Source organism: Anolis sagrei, chromosome 2, assembly GCF_037176765.1.
Source record: "Anolis sagrei isolate rAnoSag1 chromosome 2, rAnoSag1.mat, whole genome shotgun sequence".
NCBI lineage: Eukaryota > Metazoa > Chordata > Lepidosauria > Squamata > Dactyloidae > Anolis > Anolis sagrei.
The window spans coordinates 130,776,785-130,803,512 of NC_090022.1; the positions used below are offsets into that span (position 1 = coordinate 130,776,785).

The 26,728-nt window shown below is 40.8% G+C and overlaps 2 protein-coding genes across 5 annotated transcripts in view; both read left to right on the plus strand.

Annotated features, from left to right (window-relative positions):
• The window catches only part of RPTOR (regulatory associated protein of MTOR complex 1), a 422,313-nt gene that overhangs the window by 325,292 nt on the left and 70,293 nt on the right, over nt 1-26,728 (plus strand). For 2 of the 4 annotated variants that reach the window (XM_060764302.2, XM_060764303.2), the window contains exons 21-25: nt 3,487-3,605; nt 4,614-4,688; nt 15,448-15,551; nt 16,960-17,143; nt 21,122-21,232. In XM_060764302.2, coding sequence (XP_060620285.1) covers nt 3,487-3,605; nt 4,614-4,688; nt 15,448-15,551; nt 16,960-17,143; nt 21,122-21,232 — 593 coding nt within the window. The remainder of the gene's footprint in view (nt 1-3,486; nt 3,606-4,613; nt 4,689-15,447; nt 15,552-16,959; nt 17,144-21,121; nt 21,233-26,728) is intronic. The other 2 variants (XM_060764304.2, XM_060764306.2) reach the window with 1 other exon arrangement.
• On the plus strand, nt 5,687-9,939 carry LOC132768435 (Golgi-associated RAB2 interactor protein 1B-like). Its single transcript, XM_060764301.2, has one exon. It carries the CDS (start codon nt 8,589-8,591, stop codon nt 9,525-9,527), a length of 939 nt encoding a protein of 312 aa, XP_060620284.2. The 5' UTR covers nt 5,687-8,588; the 3' UTR covers nt 9,528-9,939.

Below are 26,728 nucleotides of genomic sequence, written 5' to 3' on the forward strand. Positions count from 1 at the left end.
ACTCTGATGGCCGAAAGCGAGGAGGAGCTGAGGAGCCTTCTAATCAAGGTGAAAGAAGAAAGCGCAAAAGCCGGGTTGCAGCTGAACATCAAAAAAACCAAGATTATGGCAACAAGAATGATTGACAACTGGAAAATAGAGGGAGAAAATGTGGAGGCCGTGACAGACTTTGTATTTCTAGGTGCAAAGATTACTGCAGATGCAGACTGTAGCCAGGAAATCAGAAGACGCTTACTTCTTGGGAGGAGAGCAATGTCCAGTCTCGATAAAATAGTAAAGAGTAGAGACATCAGACTGGCAACAAAGATCCGCCTAGTCCAAGCCATGGTATTCCCTGTAGTAACCTACGGATGTGAGAGCTGGACCATAGGGAAGGCTGAGCAAAGGAAGATCGATGCTTTTGAGCTGTGGTGCTGGAGGAAAGTGCTGAGAGTGCCTTGGACTGCGAGAAGATCCAACCAGTCCATCCTCCAGGAAATAAAGCCCGGCTGCTCACTGGAAGGAAGGATACTAGAGACAAAGTTGAAGTACTTTGGCCACATCATGAGGAGACAGCAAAGCCTAGAGAAGACAATTATGCTGGGGAAAGTGGAAGGCAAAAGGAAGAGGGGCCGACCAAGGGCAAGATGGATGGATGGCATCCTTGAAGTGACTGGACTGACCTTGAAGGAGCTGGGGGTGGTGACGGCCGACAGGGAGCTCTGGCGTGGGCTGGTCCACGAGGTCACGAAGAGTCGGAGACGACTGAACGAATGAACAACAACAACAAGATTCCAGGATAGATTATCACTGCTCATGTCAGCGGTAGCTGCTGGTTTCTCCATCAGCAAGGGAGTGAACCTGTTCTTTGTTTTAATCTGAATATTAAGATCTTCTGGGGAGGCCCTGCTCTCCATCCCGCCTGCTTCACAGGTGCGGCTGGCGGGGACGAGAGACAGGGCCTTTTCTGTGGTGGCCCCTCGGCTATGGAACGCCCTTCCCATGGAGGTTAGATCAGCCCCCTCGCTAATGGCATTTCGAAGAAGATTAAAAACTTGGATGTTTGAACGGGCATTCGGATCAACAGTGCAATGAATGTTATGATACAGGAATGGAAAAATGGACGACGAATTGGATCACGACTCTAGTTATGAAATGTATTGGGTTGTTATTGTTGTGTCAATATTGTATACCATGTTATTAGGGTTTTAAATTGTATATCACCGTTTGATTTTTATCCTTGTTGTAAACCGCGTTGAGTCGCCTGTTAGGCTGAGAAACTGCGGTATACAAGTAAATAAATAAATAAATAAATATTAAAGATACTATGCATGATGCTGAACTATATCCTCCAAATAAGTCAGAAATTGATGTCACTGCTCAAACTTGATGTGTCTTCTACTGGCTAATGTGACCAAACTACAATAAATATAGCATGTCCATGGAATCATTGCCAGTCATCTGACTAAATGTTATTTCTTATATTTATAACTTGACCATTCCATCATTCTGAAAGTGAAAGCATAACCAACTCATAAGACTAATCTCATTCTGGTAGCAGCTTTTACCTGTGATGTTCTGAAAAGCATCACATGTACACAATAGCAGTTTATCTTTTATTGTATTGTGTGTTTATTTTATGCATTGTTTCAGGCACATTTTGCCTTATGTAAGCTGCCCTGAGTCCCTTCAGGGAGATGGATGCAGAGTACAAAAATAAAGTTACTACTATTCTTATTATGTATTAATTTTGCAACCACTGCTATTGCTCATTGTTATTAATATTATTGAAGTGACACATCCAAGCTGCTGGGGCAAGTAAGGGAGACAACCTGTTTTCTTGATCACTGCCCATCTTGACTGGTTGTCCAGGGAAATGATGCAGTTAGATTCCAAATACCAAAAAGTATCAATGCACCTCTCAGGGAAGGGAATTTGCTATCCTGTTCAAAAGAAGCAGTAGTTAGACCACTGCTAAAAAAAGCCCTCCCTGGATCCCCTGGACCTTAATAACTATAGATCAGTATCTAATCTTCCTTTTTTAGGCAAGGTGATTGAGAAGTCAATTGTTCTCCATCTCTAGGCAGTCTTGCATGACACACACTTCCGTGACCCATTTCAAATCGGCTTCACAGCAGGATATGGAGTTTAGGCTGTTATGTTTGCCATAGCAGATGATCTCCATCTTAACACCGACAAGGTGTGTGTCCCTGTTGCCGCTTCTAGATTTCTCAATGGCTTTCAATGCCATCAACCATAGTATCCTAGACCGCCTGGAGGGGCTGGGAATCGAAGACACTGTGCTGCAGTGGTTCCAGTGTTCCAGTCATACCTCTCAGGCAGGTTCCTTATGGTGGTGCTTGGGGATAGCTGCACGTCAAAAAAGGAGCTGTTATGTGGGACCCCACAAAGGGCAATTCTATCCCAATGCTTTTTAACATTTACATGAAACCACTGGGAGAGATCATCCGTAGGCATGGGGCGGGTGCTGTCAATATGCTCAACACGGCTTTACCTAAGGATAGTATGTCTCCTCTGAATGAATGCCTGGAGGAGATAATGGGCTGGATGAAAAAAACAAACAAACTTTAATTGAAAAACAAGCCAGAGGTGCTTGCCTAACCTAGGGAGGGAGGTGTGTCAACTAGTTCTGGATGGGGTCACACTTCCCCTGAAAGACTGTGTTTGCCGCCTAGGAGTGCTTCTGGATCCATCTCTCCAAATATCAGCCCTGGTAAGTGCAAATGTCAGGAGTGCATATTGACAGCATATTGACAGCTGCACCCCGTTCTAGATTTGGAGGACCTAAAGATGCACACACTAGTAACCTCAAGGTTGTACTATTGCAATGTGCCTTTCACTGGGCTACTTCTTTCCCAAGTTTTGAAACTCCAGTTGGTTAGTTACAGGAACATCCAGGAGTGAGCATATTATTAAAGCCAAACCACTGGCTGCCAATTAGTTTCTGGGCAAAGCATGAAGTGTTTGTATGAATCTTTAAAGCCCTCCATGGTTTGGTCCAGGTTACCTACAGGATCACCTTCTCCCACCCAATCCACTCCAAACACTGAGGTCCTTTGGAGGGCGTCAGCTTCAGCCAGCCAGAACCCAATTGGCAACCATCACACAAAGGACCTTTTCATTGACTGCCTCAAGACTGTGGAATGACCTACCAGAAGATCTCTAACAGCTAAATCAGCTGTCAGAATTTAAGACGGAATTTAAGACCTATCTCTTCCAGCAAGCCTACCTAGTCGATTTCAACTTGTGGATTTTAACCTGCATTTTATTGGTAAATGTTAAGCTGCATTTAAACTGTATGTATGCTATATATATATTAATGCTGCTCTCTTCTACTTCACTGTTTTAACTGTGTTGTACCTACCCTCAAGTCACAAGGAGAGGTGGACAATAAATATCATCATCATCGTCACCATCACCATCCCAGCCATTAGATTTCATTCAGAAACATAATTCATTTTTCTCTTCTTCTTCTTTTACTTCCAGGGGTTTCTTTCAACAGTGTTTACACACAGATTTGGAGAGTCCTTTTGCACCTGGCTGCTGACCCATACCCAGATGTTTCAGACTTAGCTATGAAAGTGCTCAACAGTATTGCTTACAAGGTAAATCTACATGTCTCATTTACAGTAGTTTTCCAGTTTGTGCAAACTGTGAGTAAATGAATTTTAAACATCCCTTTTCAAAGCTGTTGGAAATTATTTCACCGTGTAGGCTAAATCTGTGGAATGCCTGGGAATAAGAAATTCCTGTATAAACGTGTTTAGTTAGTAAATTATTCGGAGTTTTTTTAGTCTATGTTAATATAAGGGTTTCCAAACAAAAAGAGATTTTGGGTTTTCTTACCTCAGAGACATTGCAGCCTAAATCAGGCATAATTTTTACATTGGGAAACAGGAAAATCACAGTTATTTAAATTGTTATTGTTCAAAGTTTCTTAAATACCTGTTCCCTTCCTTGTTTATTTCCCACAGCAGTCCGCTTCTCTCAAACACAATATGCAGCAGTCCATTCAATTCCCACCACAAACACAAACCTTGTCCATCTCCTGCTTTTGCTGTGTGGTTAAAATGGATTCTTAACTCATACCACCTACAGGGAGAAAAAAACAGGAGTTTAAACGTCCATCCACTGTAAAAGTGGTTCTATCTATTAGCCAGTTACTCAAGTTCAATATATTTGAGAGTAGTACTAATTTGAGGGATTTGAATGGTGTACCATAGATACTCATGTAGCAATCCCAAAATTTTGTCCAAAAATCTATCTGAGTAGAGAGGTGAAAGCAATAACTTAATCTGTCATGGGAGAGTGTAAAAGAAACACCAGCCTCCTCCTTCTTGAATGGTAGTGGTGGCCAGAGGCAGCTGGCAATCTGAGGTGTCATTGATACTTTCAACTCTCTGTGGTATGACTCAACTTATCCATAAGTTATACCAAAATCCATAATTTTGGTCCCAAAACCTTCCCTCAATTTATACATGATGTTGACTTATACATGAGTATATTACAATAACAAATAATCTTATAAATAGAAATTTGCTTGAATTTTTAGTCCACAATTCTAATGCAGTCTGTTATGAATTTTTGGTTATTTTCTTTGCAAACTCATTTAGATTATGCAAGTGAAGGTAAAACTGGATTGCAGATTGAAGCCGCAACGGCTGCCCAGTGCAGGTGATCTAGTACATGTGAGTCAGCATGCAGACACCCCATCCCACCCTTCACTTCTCTATTTTATGGATTGAAAATACCACCTTTATTTTGCAAGAATAGTGTGTTGTTTTAACTCCCAACACTACTGTCACTAGAGTTCTGTAATTATTATTTCGCAGAGTAATTGCAGTGTTATCACAAACTAATTGTGATAACAAATCTTGTGTCACACGAACGAAGTGCTATGTAAGCACTTATGTCTATTTGTTTTTATAAATATTTCCTTCCCTGTTTTCATCCAATTGAAGCTAAGGGAAATCACACATTGTGATTCTTGTGTTCTGAGAGGAAGCTCTTTTAGTTGGGCCAGCAAATTATTTTAATGATTGCTAGTCTAGGTTGCTTTATTAGTTTGGTACATGCCTATTCCACGTAGACATCTTTGCCATGCATAAGGGGTATACCACTGCTCAGTCACGTATAAATTTTCTTTATATACTGCTTTTAAAAGTTACTCTGGTTATATGGTAGCTGCTAAGGAAATTATGCTGTGCTCAGATCAGATACTGAGTGTGGCAGAATAGTACTGAGTTAACAATATTAATGGCTAAGACATAAGGCTGCCTAATAAGTGGCTAGAGATACGTCCCTGAATTAGAAATAGTTTTGTTGCTGATATTATTCAAAGGGAGCTTTGTTTATCAAACAGTAATCACTTTCTTGATTGTTATTGAACTAATTATATCATATATCTTTTCCGGCATGATTAGTGTCCCCTTACATCTTGAAAGCCAATGCAAATTTATATAGGAGCGGTAGAAATGTAATGGCACATACAATATTACCAGTGTTTTACATTTCTAAGTCAGGAAAAAGAAGAATCCCAAATTTCCTTGTTATCTATTTGCCATAAACATATCTGAAAGTGGTCCCTTTGAACTGTCAGCACCAAGTATACAATGTCTTTATTAAATCCTCACTGAGGACTATGGTTTCCATTTCTACTTACTTGTTTCCTATCCATCATTTTATTTATTTATTTATTGTGGGCAGCATTTTTTAGTCAATCCTCTCGTAAACTTTCAATTATACTGCTAAGAAAGATTTGCAGAATGTATGCAGAAGCTCAGATTATCAGGGGAAAGGTCACTAACCACAACTATCAGAGAAACTCAGGGTAGCCTAAATTATAATGGACTAAGAACTAACTGGCAATCTCGTAAGGGAAAATCCATGTAATTGCAAAAGCAAGGAATTGGCAAAAAGCAATGGAACAGAAAAGCTTGTTTGTGGTCAAGGATTTCAGCAGCCTCCAATTATTCACCTGCTACTCTCCCTTGGTGTCTTTCGCTGCCTAAGCACATACAACATCGTGTTGGCTAAATACATTCTGGAGTTTCACATTTGGCATAGTTCTCCCAGTGGTATTTGAATCTGGTGGTAACTGATGCTTTCTGTTCACATATTAGCTTCTTGACTGCATCCCTGAATATACTATGCATTTTTCTGGCTTCATAAGGAGATACAGAAAATAGCTACAATTGTTGACAATATATTGTTCTGTATTGTTTCGCAGAATGGTACATAACATATAGTTGTCATGCATTCAAAAGGAATGTTGCTATGATTCCTTGCTGTGAATTCAATGAAAGAGTATTGCAGTTATGTTTAGCATAAATCACATTTGCCTTGTAATGCAGCAAGCATCATCGATCAAACAAGACATCTGATTTACAGGTGTTCTAGCAAATAGGATTTATTTTTTAAAGTACTGATTTAAGTTGTTTACTACAAGTAGATTTAAGCAGCATGACTGAGTTGTGCCTCTGATTCTACATCTCTGAATAATTTTGATAGTGGTGATTCAAATTTTTCTGAAGGTTCTTCTGATCCTCTTCTTCTGATCCTCACCAGGCATCAGAGTTTTTATGTGAAATTTTCTTCTGTGTGGTTAGATTAACTCCATTCTTGTCAGCTCAGTGGGGAAAGCTGTAGACCTGGTCTTTTCCTAGCACAAGTTGAGAACCCGTAATCTGGAATTCGTAAATCTAAAATACTCCAAAATCCAAATTTGTTCACATGGGTGGCTAAGACAATAACGCCTTTGTTATCTGATGGCGCAGTGTATATACACATAGTTTCATACAAAACATTATTAAAAATATTTTATCAAATTATCTTCAGGAGATGTGTATAAGGTTTATATGAAACATACATTAATTCATGTTTAGACTTGGGTCCTGTTTCCAATATATCTCATTATGTATGTATGTGCAAATCTAGGTATTCCTATATTTTCTCACACAGGAATGAAAACCAAAACATTTCTGGTCTCAATTTCGGATTAGAGATAGTCACTTGCAGTCTTTCATACCTTCAAAGCACGAGTTTTCAAGCCATTGTACTAAAAAGAGAATGTTTGATTCAATGGAAAGGGGAAATTAAAGCCACTAAATCCTAGTCAGCTTCTTAAACACTTATATTAAGTGTTTTATGATATGTTTAGTTTAATCACCCAAATGTGCCTCAATTTGACTACTGAGTACCTTTTGTTAATTATAGAACTTTCATTGGGACTGCTGCTTTGATCTGGTAGTATAACATATTTGGCTTCATTTTAACATCCAAAAACATCTTAAGACTGCACCAATAATTGATAGGTTCCTGAAAAAAATGTATAATATGTAACATATATGTGAAATTAGTAACCATGATCTCAGTGGCCAGTCACCAAAATAAAAATTAGAAGTTTTAATCAACACATCAAAGTGACAGCATGCATGTGTCTGCCTGTCATTCTGAAAGCAAATCAATAAAAACATGTTCATTAATTGAAAATGAGGACCAGGATGCAAGACTTTTTACATGTATCAAATCCTCACAGATCAGCTCAGGTTACCATATCAACTTCCCCCATAGATCTTACTGATGTATAGCTGATACCAACCAATATACCTGCCTGCAAAAAAGATCACGTTTGGTGTCCTGTGTATTTAGGTGGGGAAACTTCCTTATTATGTTTTTAAAGAAGCTGCTAAATTGAACTGTAAAATGCTAGCTACAAAGCATAATGAGATGCATAGATTTCTCCCCTTTCTACTCCATGCTGGTGAATCAAGAGAGATTTCTTCCACATTAGCAAAACTGCAAGCTATGTAGCAAAGAAACAAATAAGTCCCTAAGTTATTGAAAGAAAAACATTTGACCTCCAAAGCCACACTGTGTCTACTCTTGCATTAGTTCAAACAGTTTGCAATTCTGAACATCACCCCTTATTTCAGAGGCACTGAAAAGTTCTATATGTAAAAGAAAGATTATATTGTTGATTGGTCTTAAAGCGGAATAACTTGGTGTGGGCCAGAGGTGAAACTTCTGTTCATGTGCCAATAGGTGACTTCTAGTTCTTTTAAAGATAAATTTAGATTTTTTTTCCAGACCAAGCAAACATAAACCTGCAAAGAGACATAAAAACAAGAAAACAAACCATAAAACAAAAGACAGACAAAAAATAGAATTAAAATTTCTAATATAAAAAACACACTACTATTAAACCAATAAACATTGACTACATACAGATCTAAAATAATTGTTCTAAGGGCTTTACATTGTCTGTCTAGGGATTTTATTTCATCAATTTTACACACACATTAAAAGAAAACCCATTAATTCTCTCCTTTCCCATAAGATGATGAAAATATTGATGTTTTTTTCTTCTCTCAATGATGGAGTAAAATTGAGGAAACAAAACCACCAGGTAGAAAATGCCATCTCCAAGGGAGAAGAGGGGTTAGTGTGACATCACAACCTCAGCAGCTGTCCCCACCCCTTGGGATTGTCACTGTGATGCGTTCTCCACTATCATCTGCAGTGCTTCAACCAGTATAGGCTATCTATGAGTATATGTAGCCACTTGAATCCTGATCCCAAAGAACCCAATGGCTAAAGAGGTCTCGAGTGGCAACTACAACATAGGTGAGAAGCTGGGCCTGGAAAGGGGCCTGCTGTGCCAGTTCATCCACTCCCCAGTTTACAACCTTTTCCCCAGATCAGCAGTTTTTGAGAGCAACTTCATCCAGGTAACCAAGAAGGGGAGATGGGTGGACATCAACAACCTGCCCACTGTTGTGACTATGGGGGTGACCTCCACAGACCCCTGCCTCCCACTCCCCAATGTCCTGCTGATGGCCAAGCGGCGGCGACCCCACAGAGGAGAGGACCCCAGGCGACCCACCCTTGAGCTGACCAGGATGCTGCCCCTGCGCTACCTGCGCCTGTCAGTCCAGAGCGCCAGACAGCGCATTCTGCGCCTTCAGATGGTGACTCAAAGTGATTTCTTCCTGCAACTGCACCCCAACCACCCCAGCATTGTCTTTACCCTCTGGACCCGGCTGACCAACATCCTCGAGCATGGCCTCTCCATCACCACCAAGGACCCTGCCATCCGCATTCGGCACAGCCTTGTTCCCAGCAGGCCCTGCAGCAGCAGCTCCTCTGATGAGGGTGTGATGAAGAGCGCCAGCAAAGAAATGTCAAGTGTTGTCTCCCAGATTTCAGGGACAACAGAAAAGACAAAGGAAATACAGAGAAGGATGTCCTTCCCGAAGGAAGAGGAGGAGGAAATGTCTGCTTTATCCAATGACCTGAGAATGCTCTTTTATGACAGACCTCGTCCACTGGTGTGTGCCAAGTGCAAGGGCCGCCTACCCAAGAGCCACCTGCGGAGGAGTGCCAGTGAAGAGGCCGCTACTGACTCAGAACTTAACATCCTGCCCTGGACAGACAGGCACAGCTATGGCCTCTGGCAGCAGGAGACCCCTGGCTGGCTCCAGCCCCTCTGCCGCCTCAGCAGCCTGGCCGCTGCCTTGGAAAAATAGCATCTATTTGTGCCTCCCTTCCACCATTGGCCAGGGCTTGGCTACCTGGTTTCCCAAAGAGGCTGGCTAGAAAATAGAGCAGACAGTATTAAATATACCAAGATGGACATTATTCAAGTCATGGCCACAACTCTGTAGAGGGTAGGGTGCATCCATTTCTTAGCCAAAGTAAGCAAAATGTGGTCCCTGGACCTCCCCATTTTAATAAAGGCTGTGTTCTTCATCTATAAGATGATATTCTTCTATTTTTTTAAAAAAAAAACTATAATGAAGATTTGATGCCATCTTTGCTGAAGAAACACAATAAATAAGTAGCAGTCTTTCTTTAGTAGCAGTGATTTACTATTTTAAGTTTTTAATGTATTGTGTTTTAATTGGTATGACTCCTTGTGTTATATTATGTTTATTTAGTTTAATCCTCAGTTAGTTTTATAAGTTATATTCAGTTCATTTTATGTTTATGTCTTGATTGTTGTTTGTCTGTTTTGGGCATGGAATGTTTGCCATCTCTGTTATTCTTTGGAAACTGCCCTGAGTCCCTTCAGGGAGAGAGGGCAGGTTATAAATTGTTGTTGTTGTTTCAAGTTCAGGTTCATCCGTTACAAATCAAAATAGATTTTTATCCATTTTAAACCATTCTGTAATTTGTCTATAAGCAAACTATTATTGAGAAATCCTCTAGCAATAACTCCTCCCTTGTCTTTAATCTGCATTGGTCATTATTTAATAACAGACAGTCTTTATGGTCAACACTCCTGTTATGTTTGTTTTGCTGTCTCTGTTCCTGTTCTGAAGATTGCACCTCACCTTCTGTCCCTGTAATAATTGGATTTTGGGGGAAAAAATGTCTTGTGGGAACAAGGATTGTTGATAATGCTTCAATTGAGGCACCTTTTCCCCGTGACACTCTTTTAGGATTATTCTTCTGAGTGGTAAATTTCTCTCACTTCCTGTTGTCTCACCTCCGTTCCTAACTATGAGTTGTTTGTAAGTCAGATGTTTGTAACTCAGGGACTGCCTGTAATTTGAAATCTTGTCATCCAAGATATTAACGGAAGTGAATTAATTTTTAAATTTAAAAATGCCATTTCCTTTTTTTTAGTGTAGTTCAAAGAAATAAACATGAGTGTGGGTGTTAGTGTGGAATATTTACAAGTTATTAAGGAATTTTCCAGATTGCTTCAGTTATTTTCAATTGATGTGTTAGGACTTGACAGTGATCTTACCTCTATGGTGTATCTCCATGACAAGCCATTCCATGCATGAACAAGCACTAATCCCTAGTTACTCTTCAGGATACATTATTCACTGTCTGCCTTCCTATAAAGAAAAATGCAGGGAACAAAGCCAACCTCTGTACCTGGCATTCATTGACCTTGCAAAGGCATTTGACACGGTGAATCGCAGCGCTCTCTGGACCATCCTCCAAAAAATCGGGTGCCCTAACAAATTTGTGAACATCCTGCGGCTCCTCCATGATGACATGATGGCAACAGTCTTGGACAGCAGTGGCTCCCAAAGTGACCCATTTAAAGTGGAATCTGGTGTCAAACAGGGATGTGTTATTGCCCCAACTCTATTCTCCATCTTCATCGCTATGATACTTCACCTTGTTGATGGGAAGCTTCCCACCGGAGTGGAAATCATCTATCGGACAGATGGCAAGCTGTTTAACCTCAGCAGACTGAAAGCCAAAACCAAGGTTAGAACAACATCTGCTATAGAACTCCAGTATGCTGATGACAATGTTGTCTGTGCGCATTCAGAAGAAGAACTACAAGCCACTCTAAACACCTTCGCAGAAGCATACACGAAGCTTGGCCTGTCACTGAGCATCGAGAAAACCAAAGTGCTGTTCCAGCAGTCACCAGCCATCCCCTCCCCAATGCCAGAGATACAGCTTAATGGTGTAGCATTAGAAAACATTGACCATTTCCGCTACCTTGGCAGCCACCTCTCCACCAAAGTCAACATCGACACCGAAATACAACACCGCCTGAGCTCTGCAAGTGCAGCATTTTCCCGAATGAAACAGAGAGTGTTTGAGGACCGGGACATCCGTAGGGATACCAAGGTGCTTGTCTATAAAGCTATTGTCCTCCCAACGCTGCTATATGCCTGCGAAACGTGGACTGTCTACAGACATCACATGCAACTCCTGGAACGATTCCATCAGCGCTGCCTCCGGAAAATCCTGCAAATCTCCTGGGAAGACAAGCGGACAAACGTCAGCGTGCTGGAAGAAGCAAAGACCACAAGCATTGAAGCGATGGTCCTCCAACATCAACTCTGCTGGGCCGGCCACGTTGTCCGAATGCCTGACCACCGTCTCCCAAAGCAGTTGCTCTACTCTGAACTTAAGAATGGAAAACGGAATGTTGGTATACAGGAAAAGAGATTTAAAGATGGCCTCAAAGCCAACCTTAAAAACTCTGGCGTAGACACTGAGAACTGGGAAGCCCTGGCCCTTGAGCGCTCCAGCTGGAAGTCAGCTGTGACCAGCAGTGCTGCACAATTCGAGGAGGCACGAGTGGAGGGTGAAAGAGAGAAACGTGCCAGGAGGAAGGCGTGTCAAGCCAACCCCGACCGGGACCGCCTTCCACCTGGAAACCAATGCCCACACTGCGGAAGAAGATGCAGAGCAAGAATAGGGCTCCACAGCCACATGCGGACCCACAAGGAAACCCATAATGGAAGACCATCTTACCCGTCCAACGAGGGATTGCCTAAGTAAGTAAGTAAGTTCCTATCAAGGATGGATGTGGTATGACTAGTGTGGGGATAAGCCTTCAATTTATTCTCCAGACTGAGTAATTTAGAGCATATTTCCCAAATAGGTTATTCACTGCTGGGACAAAGTTTGTACTGCATCTGCTGGAAATTAGAGTTTTGTATGGCTTGTGCTACATTTGTGTATTTGCTGCTGTGTTAGAAATAAATCATTTGTTTGGATTATGCCATGAGACAAAAAACAAAACATAAATTGTCAGTAAACTTCAGGATTGAAACTGTGGAATGCTTGGTCAATTGCAGTTCATAGATCAGCTTTCTAGATCATCCTTCCATGTACTCATTTTAACATGAATATACAGCGGACCCTTGGCATCGACTGGTATTTGGTTGCAGAACCACCTGTGGATAACAAAATCTATAGATGCTCAAATATTATTATATACAGTTGCATAGTAAAAATGATGCTTCTTATGTAAAATAACAAAATCGAGTTTTGCTTTTATGATTTGGGTGTGTGTGTGTGTGAATGCAGAATCCATAGATACAGAAAGCCAATGTGATATGTTTTTTGTGTTGTCAAAGGCTTTCATGGTCTGATTCACTGGGTTGCTTCTGAAGCATGGCCATACAGCCCGGAAAGCTCACAGCACCCCAGCAATATGTTTTTGTAAATTAGCAAATTTCAGAAATGTAAAGGATATAAAATCCTATCTGCTATTGTTTTGACATAAAGAAATCTTGTATTTACTGTTACAACCTGTCATTCGTAGTCTCCCGTTCCCCAATATCAATTTGAACAACCAATAATAATTGGGTAAACAACTCCTGGTACTACTTTCCATCTAGAAAATTTTGCAATTGCTATTATTTTTTAGAGAAAGGGAAGTACCAACTTTAGAGGGAGAACAGGAAGAAGACACCTGTGGCAATTTTCTGCTTAATCCTTACACTGAATGCAATGTGTAATTTCCTTTAACCAAAACATAACTACCTGAAAAAACAAGACTTCATTTGGAACAAAACATTTTGACTGATCCTGACATTGTGAATAGAAGCATTAGTTGTCCTTCAAGTGTTTTAGGAGTATCTTTTGAAGTTGTTGAAACCTAGGTCATCATTTCTTTGTTGTTGGCTTAAAATCCATTATGTGTTGATTGGAGACTTCAACTGGAATTTAGCCCAGCATTTCTGTACTGATGATGGTGAGCACTAACCCCCAGAGTCGGGCACGACTGGACTTAACATCAGGGGAAAACCTTTACCTTTATCTTTACTTATTGTCTTGCATTTTCTTGTTCCTATGTCTATTATTAATATCACACCAGCAGAAAACATTTTGCTTCCCCATCTTTTTAGTATGTATGTGTTATTTCTGACCCCACCCTTTGGGTGGGTGAGAAATTGAAATTTTCAAAATTAATGCAGCCATTTCCTTCCCTTCCAGATACAAAGTAAATAGTGGGAGGAGGAGAACTAAACCATCAATAATATTTTCCAGCTCCTTCCTAACTCAGTTTTGGTGTAGTAACATAACATAAATTTGCATGTCAGTTTTCAACAATCAAAACAAATTTTAAAAATCTGTAAAAAAAACAACAACTTCCAAGCTCTCTTTTGGATGTTGACTTCTCAGTATATTGGAGAAGGGAAACAGCTTATATAAAGACATGTGTACATGTCTTTGTATAACCAACCTGCTTTTTATTTTCTCCTATGTATGTTTAAAACTGAATAATCATTATTTAAAGAAAAAGAAGGGAAACAAGAGACTTTACCAGTTCCAGTGTGATTTGTTAGTTCTGTGCAACAAATAATGATCAATCAGAAGAATGTTTTCAAGTCCTAAAAGAAAGAAAAAATGGTTTTTATTATACAATGTGTGAATTTAATAGAAAAAAATGAATAAATGTTTTTAAAGTCTTTAAAAAGAAACAGCATCTAGCTGTATTCTGTTAATAAAGAAATAGAATCTGTTACCAAGGAAATCTATGACCAACTTCTTAGAAGAAAAGGACAACCAGCTTGACTCCAGATGTAGCCTGTCGTGTTTGCAGTATCTCAGATGAGACTGGAATTTCATCATTGCAAAATCACATTTCCCAGCCATAAGGTTCATAAAGACTTTGAACATTTTCTTTAAAAAAAAACAAAACAAAACACTTCACATTTTTCTTTTCATAACCTTATGGCTTTGAGAGAAGAGAAGAAAACTACCTCCAAAGCGCAGTTCAACAAGGTGAGCGCTGAAGGAGAGATAATGTGTGCTCTACAGCACAGCTGCAGCAGTCTTCAGCGTGCACCAAGCCATGTTGGGTGTAAAGTGCAAATGCAGATACTATTGGAACACGGTCTGTTGTTTATGCTGTTTATTTATCCGTGTTCCCAAATGCCTTGTCGGTGGCTCTTTACACCTCTTTTTGCTTTTGTATGACTGCCGGATCTTAATGGCCATCAGCTCATCCTGTTTGAGATTTGAGAGGACCCTTAAGAGTAACAGAAGGTTCTGCTGGATTAGAAGCCTGGCGTTTCAGTTCTTCCTGCCTTCTGCCTCCATCCTGCCTCCCTGTGTCCAAAATTTCAAGAAGCTATGGATGTGGTTTATCTATGTGCATCCAGGGAATTCCAAGAGCTGCTGCATTGGTTGTCCTGCATTGTTATTACGGCCATAAAAGTTATTATAGGCTAGCCCAATATCTCAAAATAATTTATCATGAAGGGGCTTCAGTTATGGTGACTAAGAACAATTTTTCAGTCCTGAATACACTGGGAGTTTTGATTTTTCTGTGGTTTCAGGAAGGGTGTGTCACTGTGAAGGTGCTAGTCACACATGTTGGCTTTGTTTAGTTGAAATAAATGTTTTCACTTCTGACACTATACATGTGAAGGATCTTGAGCTCAAATGTTCAAATTTTCTCCATTTCTTGTCAGATTAGTAATTTAATGGATTTTTCATTTCAGTCCAAAAGGTAACTTCTCAAAGTTGTTGCTTTTCTGGATAGTATCCATCTTAATGAATTGTAGGTGGGAAGGGAATTTCATACTGGATGAACAGGCACTAAAATGGACCACCTCTGGCATGCTTATACAGTAATGTCATCGCAGTCTTGAAGGCTTGTCACACTATCACATTGTGACTCCTTCTGCTCTTTGGCTCTCTCTCTCAGTTCTTAAATTCTTTGTTTCCTAGGCAACTGTAAATGCCCGTCCCCAGCGTATCCTTGACACTTCATCCCTAACACAGTCTGCCCCAGCCAGTCCAACAAATAAAGGCATGCACATACACCAAGTGGGGTAAGTTGTTTATGTGTCCTGTTGTGCTCTCATGGCTTTGAGCCTAAGGGTCTATCCACATGGATTTTGTAGGGGTACCATCCCTCATGTATTTTGTTTCATGTAGAGTAATGAACTGTGAATTGGCCGTGATGGGTACATGTGCCAAATTTGGTTCAGATTTATCATTGGTAGAATTGTAATTCATTCACTCCCTGGATGTGAGTGAATGAATTACAACTCCCATTGTCCAGCACCAATTGCCCTCCTCCAATAAAAACAATAACAACCCTTCCAGTATAGTATGTTGGCTACCAGTGGGGTACTCAGTTCTCTCTGGATGTGATAGGACTACAACTCCCATTTTCCTGGGTCAGTGCCCCTCAAACACTAATAGTATTTTTGATGTGTCATGATGGGTGCTGTCTGGATGAGGGCGCCACATATAAACTCAGATACATACATGAATAGAAACATATTTTCACTTTTATTATAGAGATAGATAGATAGATAGATAGATAGATAGATAGATAGACAGATAGAAGAGCTCTTGTACAGCCTGTATAATGAAGCGTTCAGCACCTCAGAAATGTCCCATTGCATTGTCTTTGACATATTCCACATTATTGAAATTTGCTACTCAGATGTCAGGCAAAAAGGGGCCGATTGGTGCTTTGTATAGTGTTGCTATAATTCAGTGTTGGGGACCATCATGAAGAGAAATGAATCTGTTTGTAAGGAAAAGGCAAGCTCAGCCTGAGATGTCTTATTTTGCATGGAATAACACACTGGGGACAAATTGCACCATCAGCTTCTCAGACTCCGGTCATTAAAAAGCTGCTCTTCAGACATTATAGAATGCCTTCATTTTGTTCTAACAAGTAGAATAACCTGTGTATTGAACAGGAGAATGGAATAAAACAGATCAGATAACTGACTTGCAAGACATCACTGTCAAGAGAAGAAAGATCTCTTTGTATAATCATACAGTCAGGTATAATCTATAGAAAAGGAAAATATCAAAGTGAAAACTAGTATAGCAACTCTTGCAATTGGTTCAAAAATGTGGAACGTTCTGTATTTACACAATGCTATACAAAACAATACACTTTTCTTTATTTCTGTATACAGGTGATATCACTGAGGTAGGAGCTAGCTGTCATTTAAAAACAAAGGTATTAACAGCCGATAAAGTAGCAAATGTCAAGCTAAATTTCCTACGGACAACTAGTACATTGTCTGCATTGGCCTAAGGTCAAAATCCTAATGGTTTACCTACACTAGAGTAGGCCTATTGAATCAACTGCTGTGTAATAAATCAACAGGTAAAAAAATCCCATTCATCCAATGTGCCAACTGTTAATTGGTACTAGCAAGAGAATATTCAATGTTGCCATATTTTTCCTCGTATTTTCTTTCCTTTTACTAGAGGGTCACCACCAACCACTAGCACCAGTAGCTCCAGTTTGACTAATGATGTGACAAAGCAGCCTGTCAGCCGGGATATCCCCTCTGTAAGACCTGCAAATGTGGGTAATGTGGGGGTGCAATACACACCTCACTCCCACCAGTTTCCTAGAACAAGGAAAATGTTTGACAAAGGCCCAGATCAGGTAAGATTGTCTTTCTAGCAGCCCTTTCAGCATGTACAATGACCCATTGAACATGAATTCCTGAAATGCTTTTCTTTGTTCTGATCTATCTCCCATTTCCTGGTGCAGCATATATTTTATCTTTACATTTATTTGCTTGCTTGTTAGTTTTTCTGCTTTGGAAAAAAAATCAGTCATTAACACTAAATTAAAAGACTTTAAAAACACATACATGCTTGAAGCGCAAGCTATCTGCAGGATTGTTTTCTCTCACATGAGCCTGTCTGAGTTTTGAAATCTTCAGGGAATTATTCCTGTTATTCCTGAAACAGATATATTTGTTGGGAGATGAAAGAGAACTTTCCCAAAGATCGGTATCAGACTGTTTTGCTACCCAACAAGGAATTGTTTATTGTTTCTTTAAAGTAGTTCTGTGTTGCCACCCTTCCCACAAAGGCTCCCAAAGCGATGAGGAAATAATAACTAATTAAAACAATACTTATATAAAATATTTTTAAACGCATTAAAATACCTTTTTTCCTAAAACTCCCCAAATAACCCTAGAATTTAGTCTTTAAAACAGTTGAAACAGCAGTTTCAAATACAGAATGCTATGTGGAACGGCACTGTTTTGGATGCCAGCTTATCCTATACACTGGTGTATAAGTTATTGACCTTGTGTGAAGGTCAGGTTTTGGGGCCAAAATTATAAATTTTAATATGAGCTCTGTATCACTCGAGGGTCATTCAGCAGAGAGAGGAAAGCACCAGTGATCTCTCAGGAGGCAATCTGCCCTTGGCCACTGCTGCCCTTTTTTCACCCAAGCATTCAGCATGTCTTTCACAACTTTACTTATCTGAGTTAAGTTGTGAAAGACATGCTGAAGGGGATGGTTCTTTTTTTATATACAAGTTATGGTGTAGTATTAACTTTTATATATATGAAAAACAAACATCCTATTCTCTGAGTAGAATGATGAAATGTGAGCACCTAGTCCATCCCCAGAAAATCAAAGAGATGCAATAAACCGCTGGGAGAGATCATTCGGAGTTTCGGACTAAGATGTTATCTCTATGCAGATGATGTCCAAATCTGTCACTCCTTTCCACCTGTCACCAAGGAGGCTGTCCAGACCTTGAACCGGTGTTTAGCTGCTGTGTCGGACTGGATGAGAGCTAACAAATTGAAATTGAATCCAGACAAGACAGAGGTCCTACTGGTCAGTCGTAAGGCCGAACACGGTATAGGGTTACAGCCTGTGTTAGACGGGGTTACACTCCCCCTGAAGACACAGGTTCGCAGCTTGGGAGTGATCCTAGATTCACCGCTGAGCCTGGAACCCCCAGGTCTCGGCGGTGGCTGGGAGAGCTTTCGCACAATTAAAACTTGTGCGCCAGCTACGCCCGTACCTTGGGAAGTCAGATCTGGCCACGGTGGTCCACGCTCTTGTCACATCCCGGTTGGATTACTGCAACGCACTCTACGTGGGGTTGCCTTTGAAGACTGCTCGGAAACTTCAACTAGTCCAGCGAGAAGCAGCCAGGTTGCTCACCGGAGCGGCGTACAGGGAGCATACCACCCCCCTGCTGCGTCAGCTCCACTGGCTGCCGATCCAATTCCGAGCACAATTCAAAGTGCTGGTTTTGACCTACAAAACCCTATACGGTTCCGGCCCAGTGTATTTGTCCGAACGGATCTCCCTCTACATCCCATCTCGAAGCTTAAGATCTTCTGGGGAGGCCCTGCTCTCGACCCCGCCACTATCACAAGTGAGGTTGGCGGGGACGAGGAGCAGGGCCTTCTCAGTGGTGGCCCCCCACCTGTGGAACTCACTCCCCGGGGAGATTAGATCGGCGACTTCCCTTCTGGCGTTTAGGAAAAAACTGAAGACCTGGGTGTGGGACCAAGCCTTGAAGACGGCTCGGAAACTTCAATTGGTCCAGCGGGCAGCAGCTAGGATGCTAACTGGAGCTCATTATCAAGAGAGGTCTACCCCTCTGTTTAAGGAGCTCCACTGGCTGCCATTTATTTTCCGAGCCCAATTCAAGGTGCAGGTGCTCACCTACAAAGCCCTGAACGGTTTGGGACCACCCTACCTGCGCGACCGCATCTCCATCTACGAACCCACACGCTCGCTCCGGTCATCTGGGGAGGCCCTGCTCGTGATCCCACCTACGTCGCAAGCGCGCTTGGTGGGGACACGGGACAGGGCTTTCTCTGTGGCGGCCCCCCGACTTTGGAATGCCCTTCCAAAAGAGCTTCGTCATGCCCCTACTCTAGCAGTTTTCAGAAGGAACCTAAAAACTTGGCTGTTCCGATGTGCCTTCGCAGATTAGGAATCCCCATCCCAAGTCCTAGAAGCACTTTAGCACAACCAATGTTGCTGCACACCGCACTTTTAATCCTACGTTCCTCCTGCCATCTCAGCACTTTTAACCCTGTACCCCATTGCGCCAGCCGAACCAGTTTAATAGTGTCTTGATGTATTGATGTATTGTCATTGTTGTTATTTTGCTTAATTGTTTTGATTTGCTTTGTTTATTGTTGTGTTATGTTTTCTATTGTATTGTGTTTTGAGGCTTCAGCCCGTGTAAGCCGCATCGAGTCCTTCGGGAGATGCTAGCGGGGTACAAATAAAGATAATAATAATAATAATAATAATAATAATAATAATAATTTGGTCATTCTGACAACTAATTTAAGGATCTGACGATAGACAAGGACAAATGGAATGGAATGGATATATGGACTCTGAACCCTGAGCATGAGATTGTTTTATTATTTTTTATGTATTGATGTTTTAATTTAACTGTTGAATTGTTTTGTATTTTGCACTGCTTGTCAATGGATTTGGGCATCTAATTGTGCCTCCTCTGTAAGCCGCCCTGAGTCCCCCCCGGGGTGAGAAGGGCGGGGTATAAGTAAGTGAAATAAATAAAAATAATAAATAAACTTCTCAGCCTTTCCAACACAGTACTGTTTCTCGGCCTTTTGAGTGTCTTGGTGGGAAAATAGTGACACCCTTTTTTGGTACTTTCCCTCAAAGGAACGGTGAGGGTGATAGAGTAAAAGAGGTCAGTGCTTCTTTTAAATTCTTTCAGTACAAACTACTCAGAGAAAAGGGGGTCCTTTCTTTCTTGGTAAGAGTTAAAGTACAGTCAACCCAAGTTTTTGGAGTTGGCTTTTGAACTAAAATCTCTACATGAATGCACAAATATATACAGCAATTTCCTGTTACCACCAACCTTTTCTGAAGATATCAGACTTTGGATAGCTGGTCTAGGGCGAAGTTATCCTTCAGATATTCTAACTCCAAATTGTGTAATGCTTTGTGGATCAGCACCAGGATCTTGAATTGAGCTCGGAGGCAAGTCGGAGGCCGGTGCAGACAATACAATTATCATTCATGCTGGATTAGCATTCTTGTGTCATTTTCATATACACTAGTTGCTCAGTTAACTGGCATCCATGGGGATTGATAGGTGCAAGATAAATGTAATTTCTGATTGCTTGAGTGTTACTGTTAAAAATAGGCCTAATAACATACCATACCATGGTATAGTATTAGGCCTGACTTGATGTTAATATTGAAATATTAAGTGCTGATGATATTAATATTGAAATACAGTAATTAAAATCAAATAGTCAAACCTAACTTAATGTAACACAGTTTTACTATGTTTTACTTTTAAAGTATTATTTCTTCTATTTTTGTGATTGTGTGAGTTCTGGTTAACTCAGAGCCTACTGTAATTCCAATTCAAAATGGTTGAGGTACATCTGCTTGCTCATAAGGCATATTTGCCAGTGACTGTGGCTATTGTCAGACTTCACTTTATAAATGCTGTATTGTTTTCTTCTTTGAAATTTTATCCCCCGATAATATTTCTTGTTTGATGGCATATTATGGTTCAAGAAATGCTAATCACTCGACATACAAGTCATGCAAGTTTTCTAACTGAATATACACTTATGGTGCTTCACTTTCTCCTGAATAGACAGCGGATGATGCTGATGACAATGTGGGACACAAAAACTTCATGTCAACAACAATGCAAACAGGGTTTTGTGACTGGAGTGCCAAATACTTTGCACAGCCAGTGATGAAGGTATGGCTTGCTTTTCTTCTCAAACTTTTCTGAATTATTAAAACATGTTACGTTTAATAAGTGTATACATGCCCACTCCTCATTCATGGTCTCCTCTTTCTGCTGTATCCATTTTACTTCCAAGGTCAAACACTTAGTTATAAAAATGGTTAATGTTTCTTTCTAGAAGCCTGACATGCAGAATAATAAATTATATAAGTCTCATTCATAAAATTCTTTGTAATTGCATATTTGTAATGTCTTAAAAAATACTGAATCCAGTCACTCCAGTTAGATGCTGTTCCAGCCTTATTATGTGTCAGCAGTAGAGTAAGAATTGACATACCATAAAATACATCATCCCTCCTTTTAGGAGCTCCAAAAACCAGGTGTGTCTTACTAATGATGGTGTCTTACATTCGCGGTTTTTGAAGGGCCTGAAATCAGAAAAAAATGCACTTACCTTGAATAGAGCAAGTTGGGAGCGCCCCCCCCCCCTCCGCACCAACTCTGAGATCAGAGTGAAGAGAGGGGCCAGGAAGGCAGTTCCATCTTGTCTCCTGCACTGTGCTTTTAATATAATATAATATAATATAATATAATATAATATAATATAATATATTGTATATACATATAATATTGACAATATTACAATGTAATGCAATATAATAATATGATATTATAATTATATATTTTATATTAAATTTAATATTACTAATAATATTACAGTATAATGTTATAGTACAGTATAATAATATATAATATTAATATTGTGCTATGGTAATAATATAATATATTGTATTTACATTTTACTTGTAAGCCGCTCTGAGTCTTCAGGGTGAGAAGGGTGGCATATAAGTGTCATAAAGAAAGAGAAAGAAAGAAAGAAGTATGACGAAACCATGGATTTCTGAATCCTGTCTGAATGAATCTTTTCCACTAAATCTACGGGCATGTTTGAGAAGCAAAAAAAACAAGAAATAGCAGTTAGCTCAACCAGAGGACAAATTGTGGGATCTGCCAGAGCTATTCTTATTCCTCCACCCCCTCTCTCAAAAATAAATTTGTTGGGGAGGCAGAGGAAATTCCAAAATATATATACTATAAAAATTTAAAGACTTTTTTTCTAAAATCGAAGCTTCAAAGTGTGGGTAGATAAGGGGGTGGTGTCTTTGACTCAATGGCATCCTAGATTTGGTGAAATGTGGTACTAAACTCTGATGTCATGTTTGTCTATAGCTCTTTGTTGCTGTAAAATGCTGCATGCAAGTCATTCAGTGTCCTGTCTGTAGACCTAAAAAATGGGGGCTCCAATCCCACTAGGATGAATCCAAACAGTACCTGAAATGCACGAGCACCCACGTTTTAAAGTGGGGCATCCAAATGACACCTCAGGTAAAAACATATTCCTTCGGGTCAAAGCAGGAAAACCCTGACAGCTGGAAAGACCCAGGTCTTCCAGAAGATCTGGGTCTTTCCAGCTGTAATCGCTGTCTAGATTGCCCCCTCAGAAATCCTGGGACTTCTGAGAGGGCAATCCACACAGCCCTCTTGTGTTTCCTGGCTCCATGAGCCCAGAATATTCAAGAGGGCTCTAACGCCCACACCAACCCACTCAGAAAAGCCTTAAAAAGAAAAAACTACTTACCCCAGGTGGCATTACCCTGCTGCCCACCCTCTCCTGGCGCATAGAAATGGCATGGCAGAGAAAGGGGGAGGGGGAAAATTGCTTATGTCCCCCTTCTCCTGGTGCATCATTTCTACGTGCCAGGAGATTTCCAACAGCAGGGAAATACCAACTGGATAAGTTATTTTTTTTCTTTTCGGGGGGGGGGTGTGTGTGTTTTGTGTCCAGGTGCCCTGCTGGAAGGTCCGGCATGGCATCTGGACTCTCCCCCCCCCCCCCCCCTGAAAAGCGCTGATGTTGGGCCGGTGTGTGGATTCCAATGTGGGCCCAATCGGGTTTTTTAAAACCCCTTTGGACCTGCATTAAAGTCTTGTCTGGAACTGCCCTCATTCATAGATTTATTCCTTGGGTTAATACCTTTTGGTCCCTATAGCCATCTCTAAAGCCAGGAGCAATAACAGCCTGCTTCAAAGAAATGTCAGTGAGAGATAGGTGGTATGCTATACAGTGCTATGGAAATTATGTATAATAATGACACAGAGTTATCACAATGGTGCAGAAAAGAACAATTTCTAAGCAGCTGTCTGCAGGTTTAGTGCAGGCAGCTGTGTTTTGTCTAGTTTTCCTTGCTAATTACTACAGAGGTTTGTGTTCAAAGAAAAGCTTCATTTCTCCTTTCCCATCATACTTCCATTCATTCCCACAGTGAGAGGACTGTGCTGAATACATGATATTGATACTGTATCTGATATCATGAGCAGACTAATATTATCTGTAGCTGCTACTGAACACAACCAATTTTTCACTATACATTTTACTTATTAGCCCTACCTCACAAAGAAGGCATTTGAAGTCTGATGACTGGAGAAGCAGGGTTGGAGCTAAAGTTTAAACACAAGAACATGCGCAAAATGTGACACCATTTTTTTATATCAGTGCCTCCAAGCTATTACATGTGTGGGGAACTGTTTGGGTATTTTTTTCCAATATACTCGGAACTACCATCATATTTGTGCCTGTTGGCTACAAGTGTTCCTTTTTTTCCTGAAAACTCTCAGGGATCAGCCACCTATGGCTCATGGATCAGCAGTAATTGTGGCCCACCACTTTGAGTGCTACTATTTTAGATCCCTTGCTAAAAGTGCATCTGGTTGTTCTGAAAAGCAAATGTGTATGTTCTCCTTTGTTCACTATAACAGGTAATGTTTGTTGGAATCAGGCAGAATTTGAGTTGTGCATTAACAAGACAGAGTTCTATAGTGTTGCCAGTTCAAATACAGAATACAAAATATGCTTGTTTCAGAAATTTTAGTCAAAATTTTCAGTACCATTTCAGGGTATAGTACCAAAAACATATTTGGTTTTGACGTTTTGAATGTGTAGTTTAAGCCTCAATCTTTAAAGTGTTTCTTAGTTGCAGCTTCTAGCTGAAGCCTTGGTACTAACAATTCCTCCATACAGTGCCTGGGGTTTTTTGGTATTGACAGTAGAGATACCTTGCCATCGATTGCCTTCCTTAATATCTGTACCTAACTCCAGTTTTAGAATCTTCTCGATAGGGACAGCTTCACTGTAGCTTTTTGTACTAACAGCATTGGCACGTAGTTCAGGCTTCACCAATAATCATTTTTCAGTGCTGACAGGGGGAAGGAAAGGCTTGGAGTTTAAATTGGTAACTTGTGCCAATTTGTGCCTAGTATATTTTGTAATGTGTGCTGATGAAATGCTGCTCAAAGTAACACCAAGGACTACCGTAAGTTTGCTTTAAAGATGACTCTCCTCAATATATAGCCTGACCATGCTATAGTACTCTCACCAAGGAATGAATTAAGCAGATATTGCTGCAATCTGTGACTTTGGTTTGAGTTTTAAAGCTGCTTACTGTACAGCAGTATGCAACAATTTTATTCCTCCTTTTTGTTTAATTTGTGGTTGTTGCAAACGTTCTAATAAGATGTTGAATGTTGAATCAGCAATTTATCGCCTCCCAGATGAAGAAGCAGAAGAAGTACGAGCGGAAGCAGCAAGGATCCTAAAAAAGGCAAAACTTCCCTCCAGTAATATTACAAGGAAGGAAAGACAAGCCATCAGAGACCTTAATTCAGATTCTGATATCCTCATTATGCCAGCAGACAAGGAGAATGCCACAGTAATCATGCATACAGAACAATACAAGGAGAAGATCAAAAAACTCCTGGACCCTACTATATACAAAAAACTCAAGCAAGACCAAACTTCCAAAATAACCAGGAAAACCAACACTCTGATTAAGAACTCTTCAATCAACTTTGACATACGACAGCAGCTATGTAAATCGGAAGCCCTTCCACCCAGGCTTTATGGACTCCCAAAAATCCATAAGGACTCCACCCCACTCAGACCCATCGTGAGTGCCATTGGATCCCCCACATACGACCTAGCAAAATTTCTTGCTGCACAGTTACAAAGCCATATTGGGCTCACTACACACTACATCAAGGACTCAGCCCACTTCATAGAAAAAATCAGCAATCTCAAGCTAAATACCAACGACAAACTGATCAGCTTCGATGTGGTATCTCTATTTACCATGGTCCCGGTAGCAGACACCATGGCACTCATCAACCAGAGGTTCCCAGAAGACATCATGACTCTGTTTCACCATTGCCTCACCACCAGTTACTTTCAGTGGGACAATGAATTCTACGAACAGAAAGATGGAGTAGCTATGGGGAGCCCTCTCAGCCCGGTCATAGCTAACTTCTACATGGAACACTTTGAAAAACAAGCCCTGGAGACAGCAACCAAAAAGCCCACGATATGGTTCAGATATGTGGATGACACCTTTACCATTTGGAGCCATGGAGAAGAAGAACTCAACAGGTTCCTGGACCATCTTAACAGCATCCACCCAAAAATCCAATTCACAATGGAAAAAGAAAATGAAGGAAGACTGCCTTTTCTAGATGTCCTAGTCATCCGCAAACCAGATCAACAATTGGGTCACACCGTCTACAGAAAACCCACACACACAGATAGATATCTACATAAAAACTCCAACCATCACCCAAGTCAAAAAATAAGCACCATTAAAGCCTTGGCAGACCGTGCAAAAAGAATCTGCGAACCCCACCTCCTCCAAGATGAACTGAACCACCTCAACTGGGCTCTCCAGGCCAATGGATACTCCACCTCAGACATCAGAAGATCTGCAAGACCAAGAACAAGCCACGAGAGTAAAGATGAAGATCCACCCAGAGGAAAAGTGTTCCTGCCATACATCTAGGGAACCACTGACCGCATAGGGAAGCTGATGAGGAAACATATACAAACGATCTACAAACCCACCAAGAAAATCCAACAAATGCTACGTTCAGCAAAGGACAAGAGGGATCCTCTCACCTCTGCAGGAGTCTACTGTATACCATGCAGCTGTGGACAAGTCTACATAGGGACCACCAAACGCAGCATTGCCCAAACACGAATCCAGGAACATGAAAGGCACTGCAGACTACTTCAACCAGAGAAGTCAGCCATAGCAGAGCACCTGATGAACCAGCCTGGACACAGCGTATTATTTGGGAACACAGAAATGCTGGACCACTCCAACAACCACCATGTCAGACTACTCAGAGAAGCCATTGAAATCCACAAGCATGTGGACAATTTCAACAGAAAGGAGGAGACCATGAAAATGAACAAAATCTGGCTACCAGTATTAAAAAACTCAAAAATTACTACAGCAAAACAGCAGAGAGGAAACAACCAGGCACATCTTAACACCTCTCAACAGAACATTTTCCCAGGCTCAGCCAAGCCTTCAAATGCTAATGAAGGTGGTCAGCTGAAACATTCACACCTGGCTTCAGCAGAGAGCTCTTTGCCCCACCCCAGTCATTCCACAGATATAT

Bases quoted from the DNA above. Each gene is read 5' to 3' on its own strand.
- LOC132768435 (XM_060764301.2), top strand. From the start codon at position 8,589: ATGGCTAAAGAGGTCTCGAGTGGCAACTACAACATAGGTGAGAAGCTG.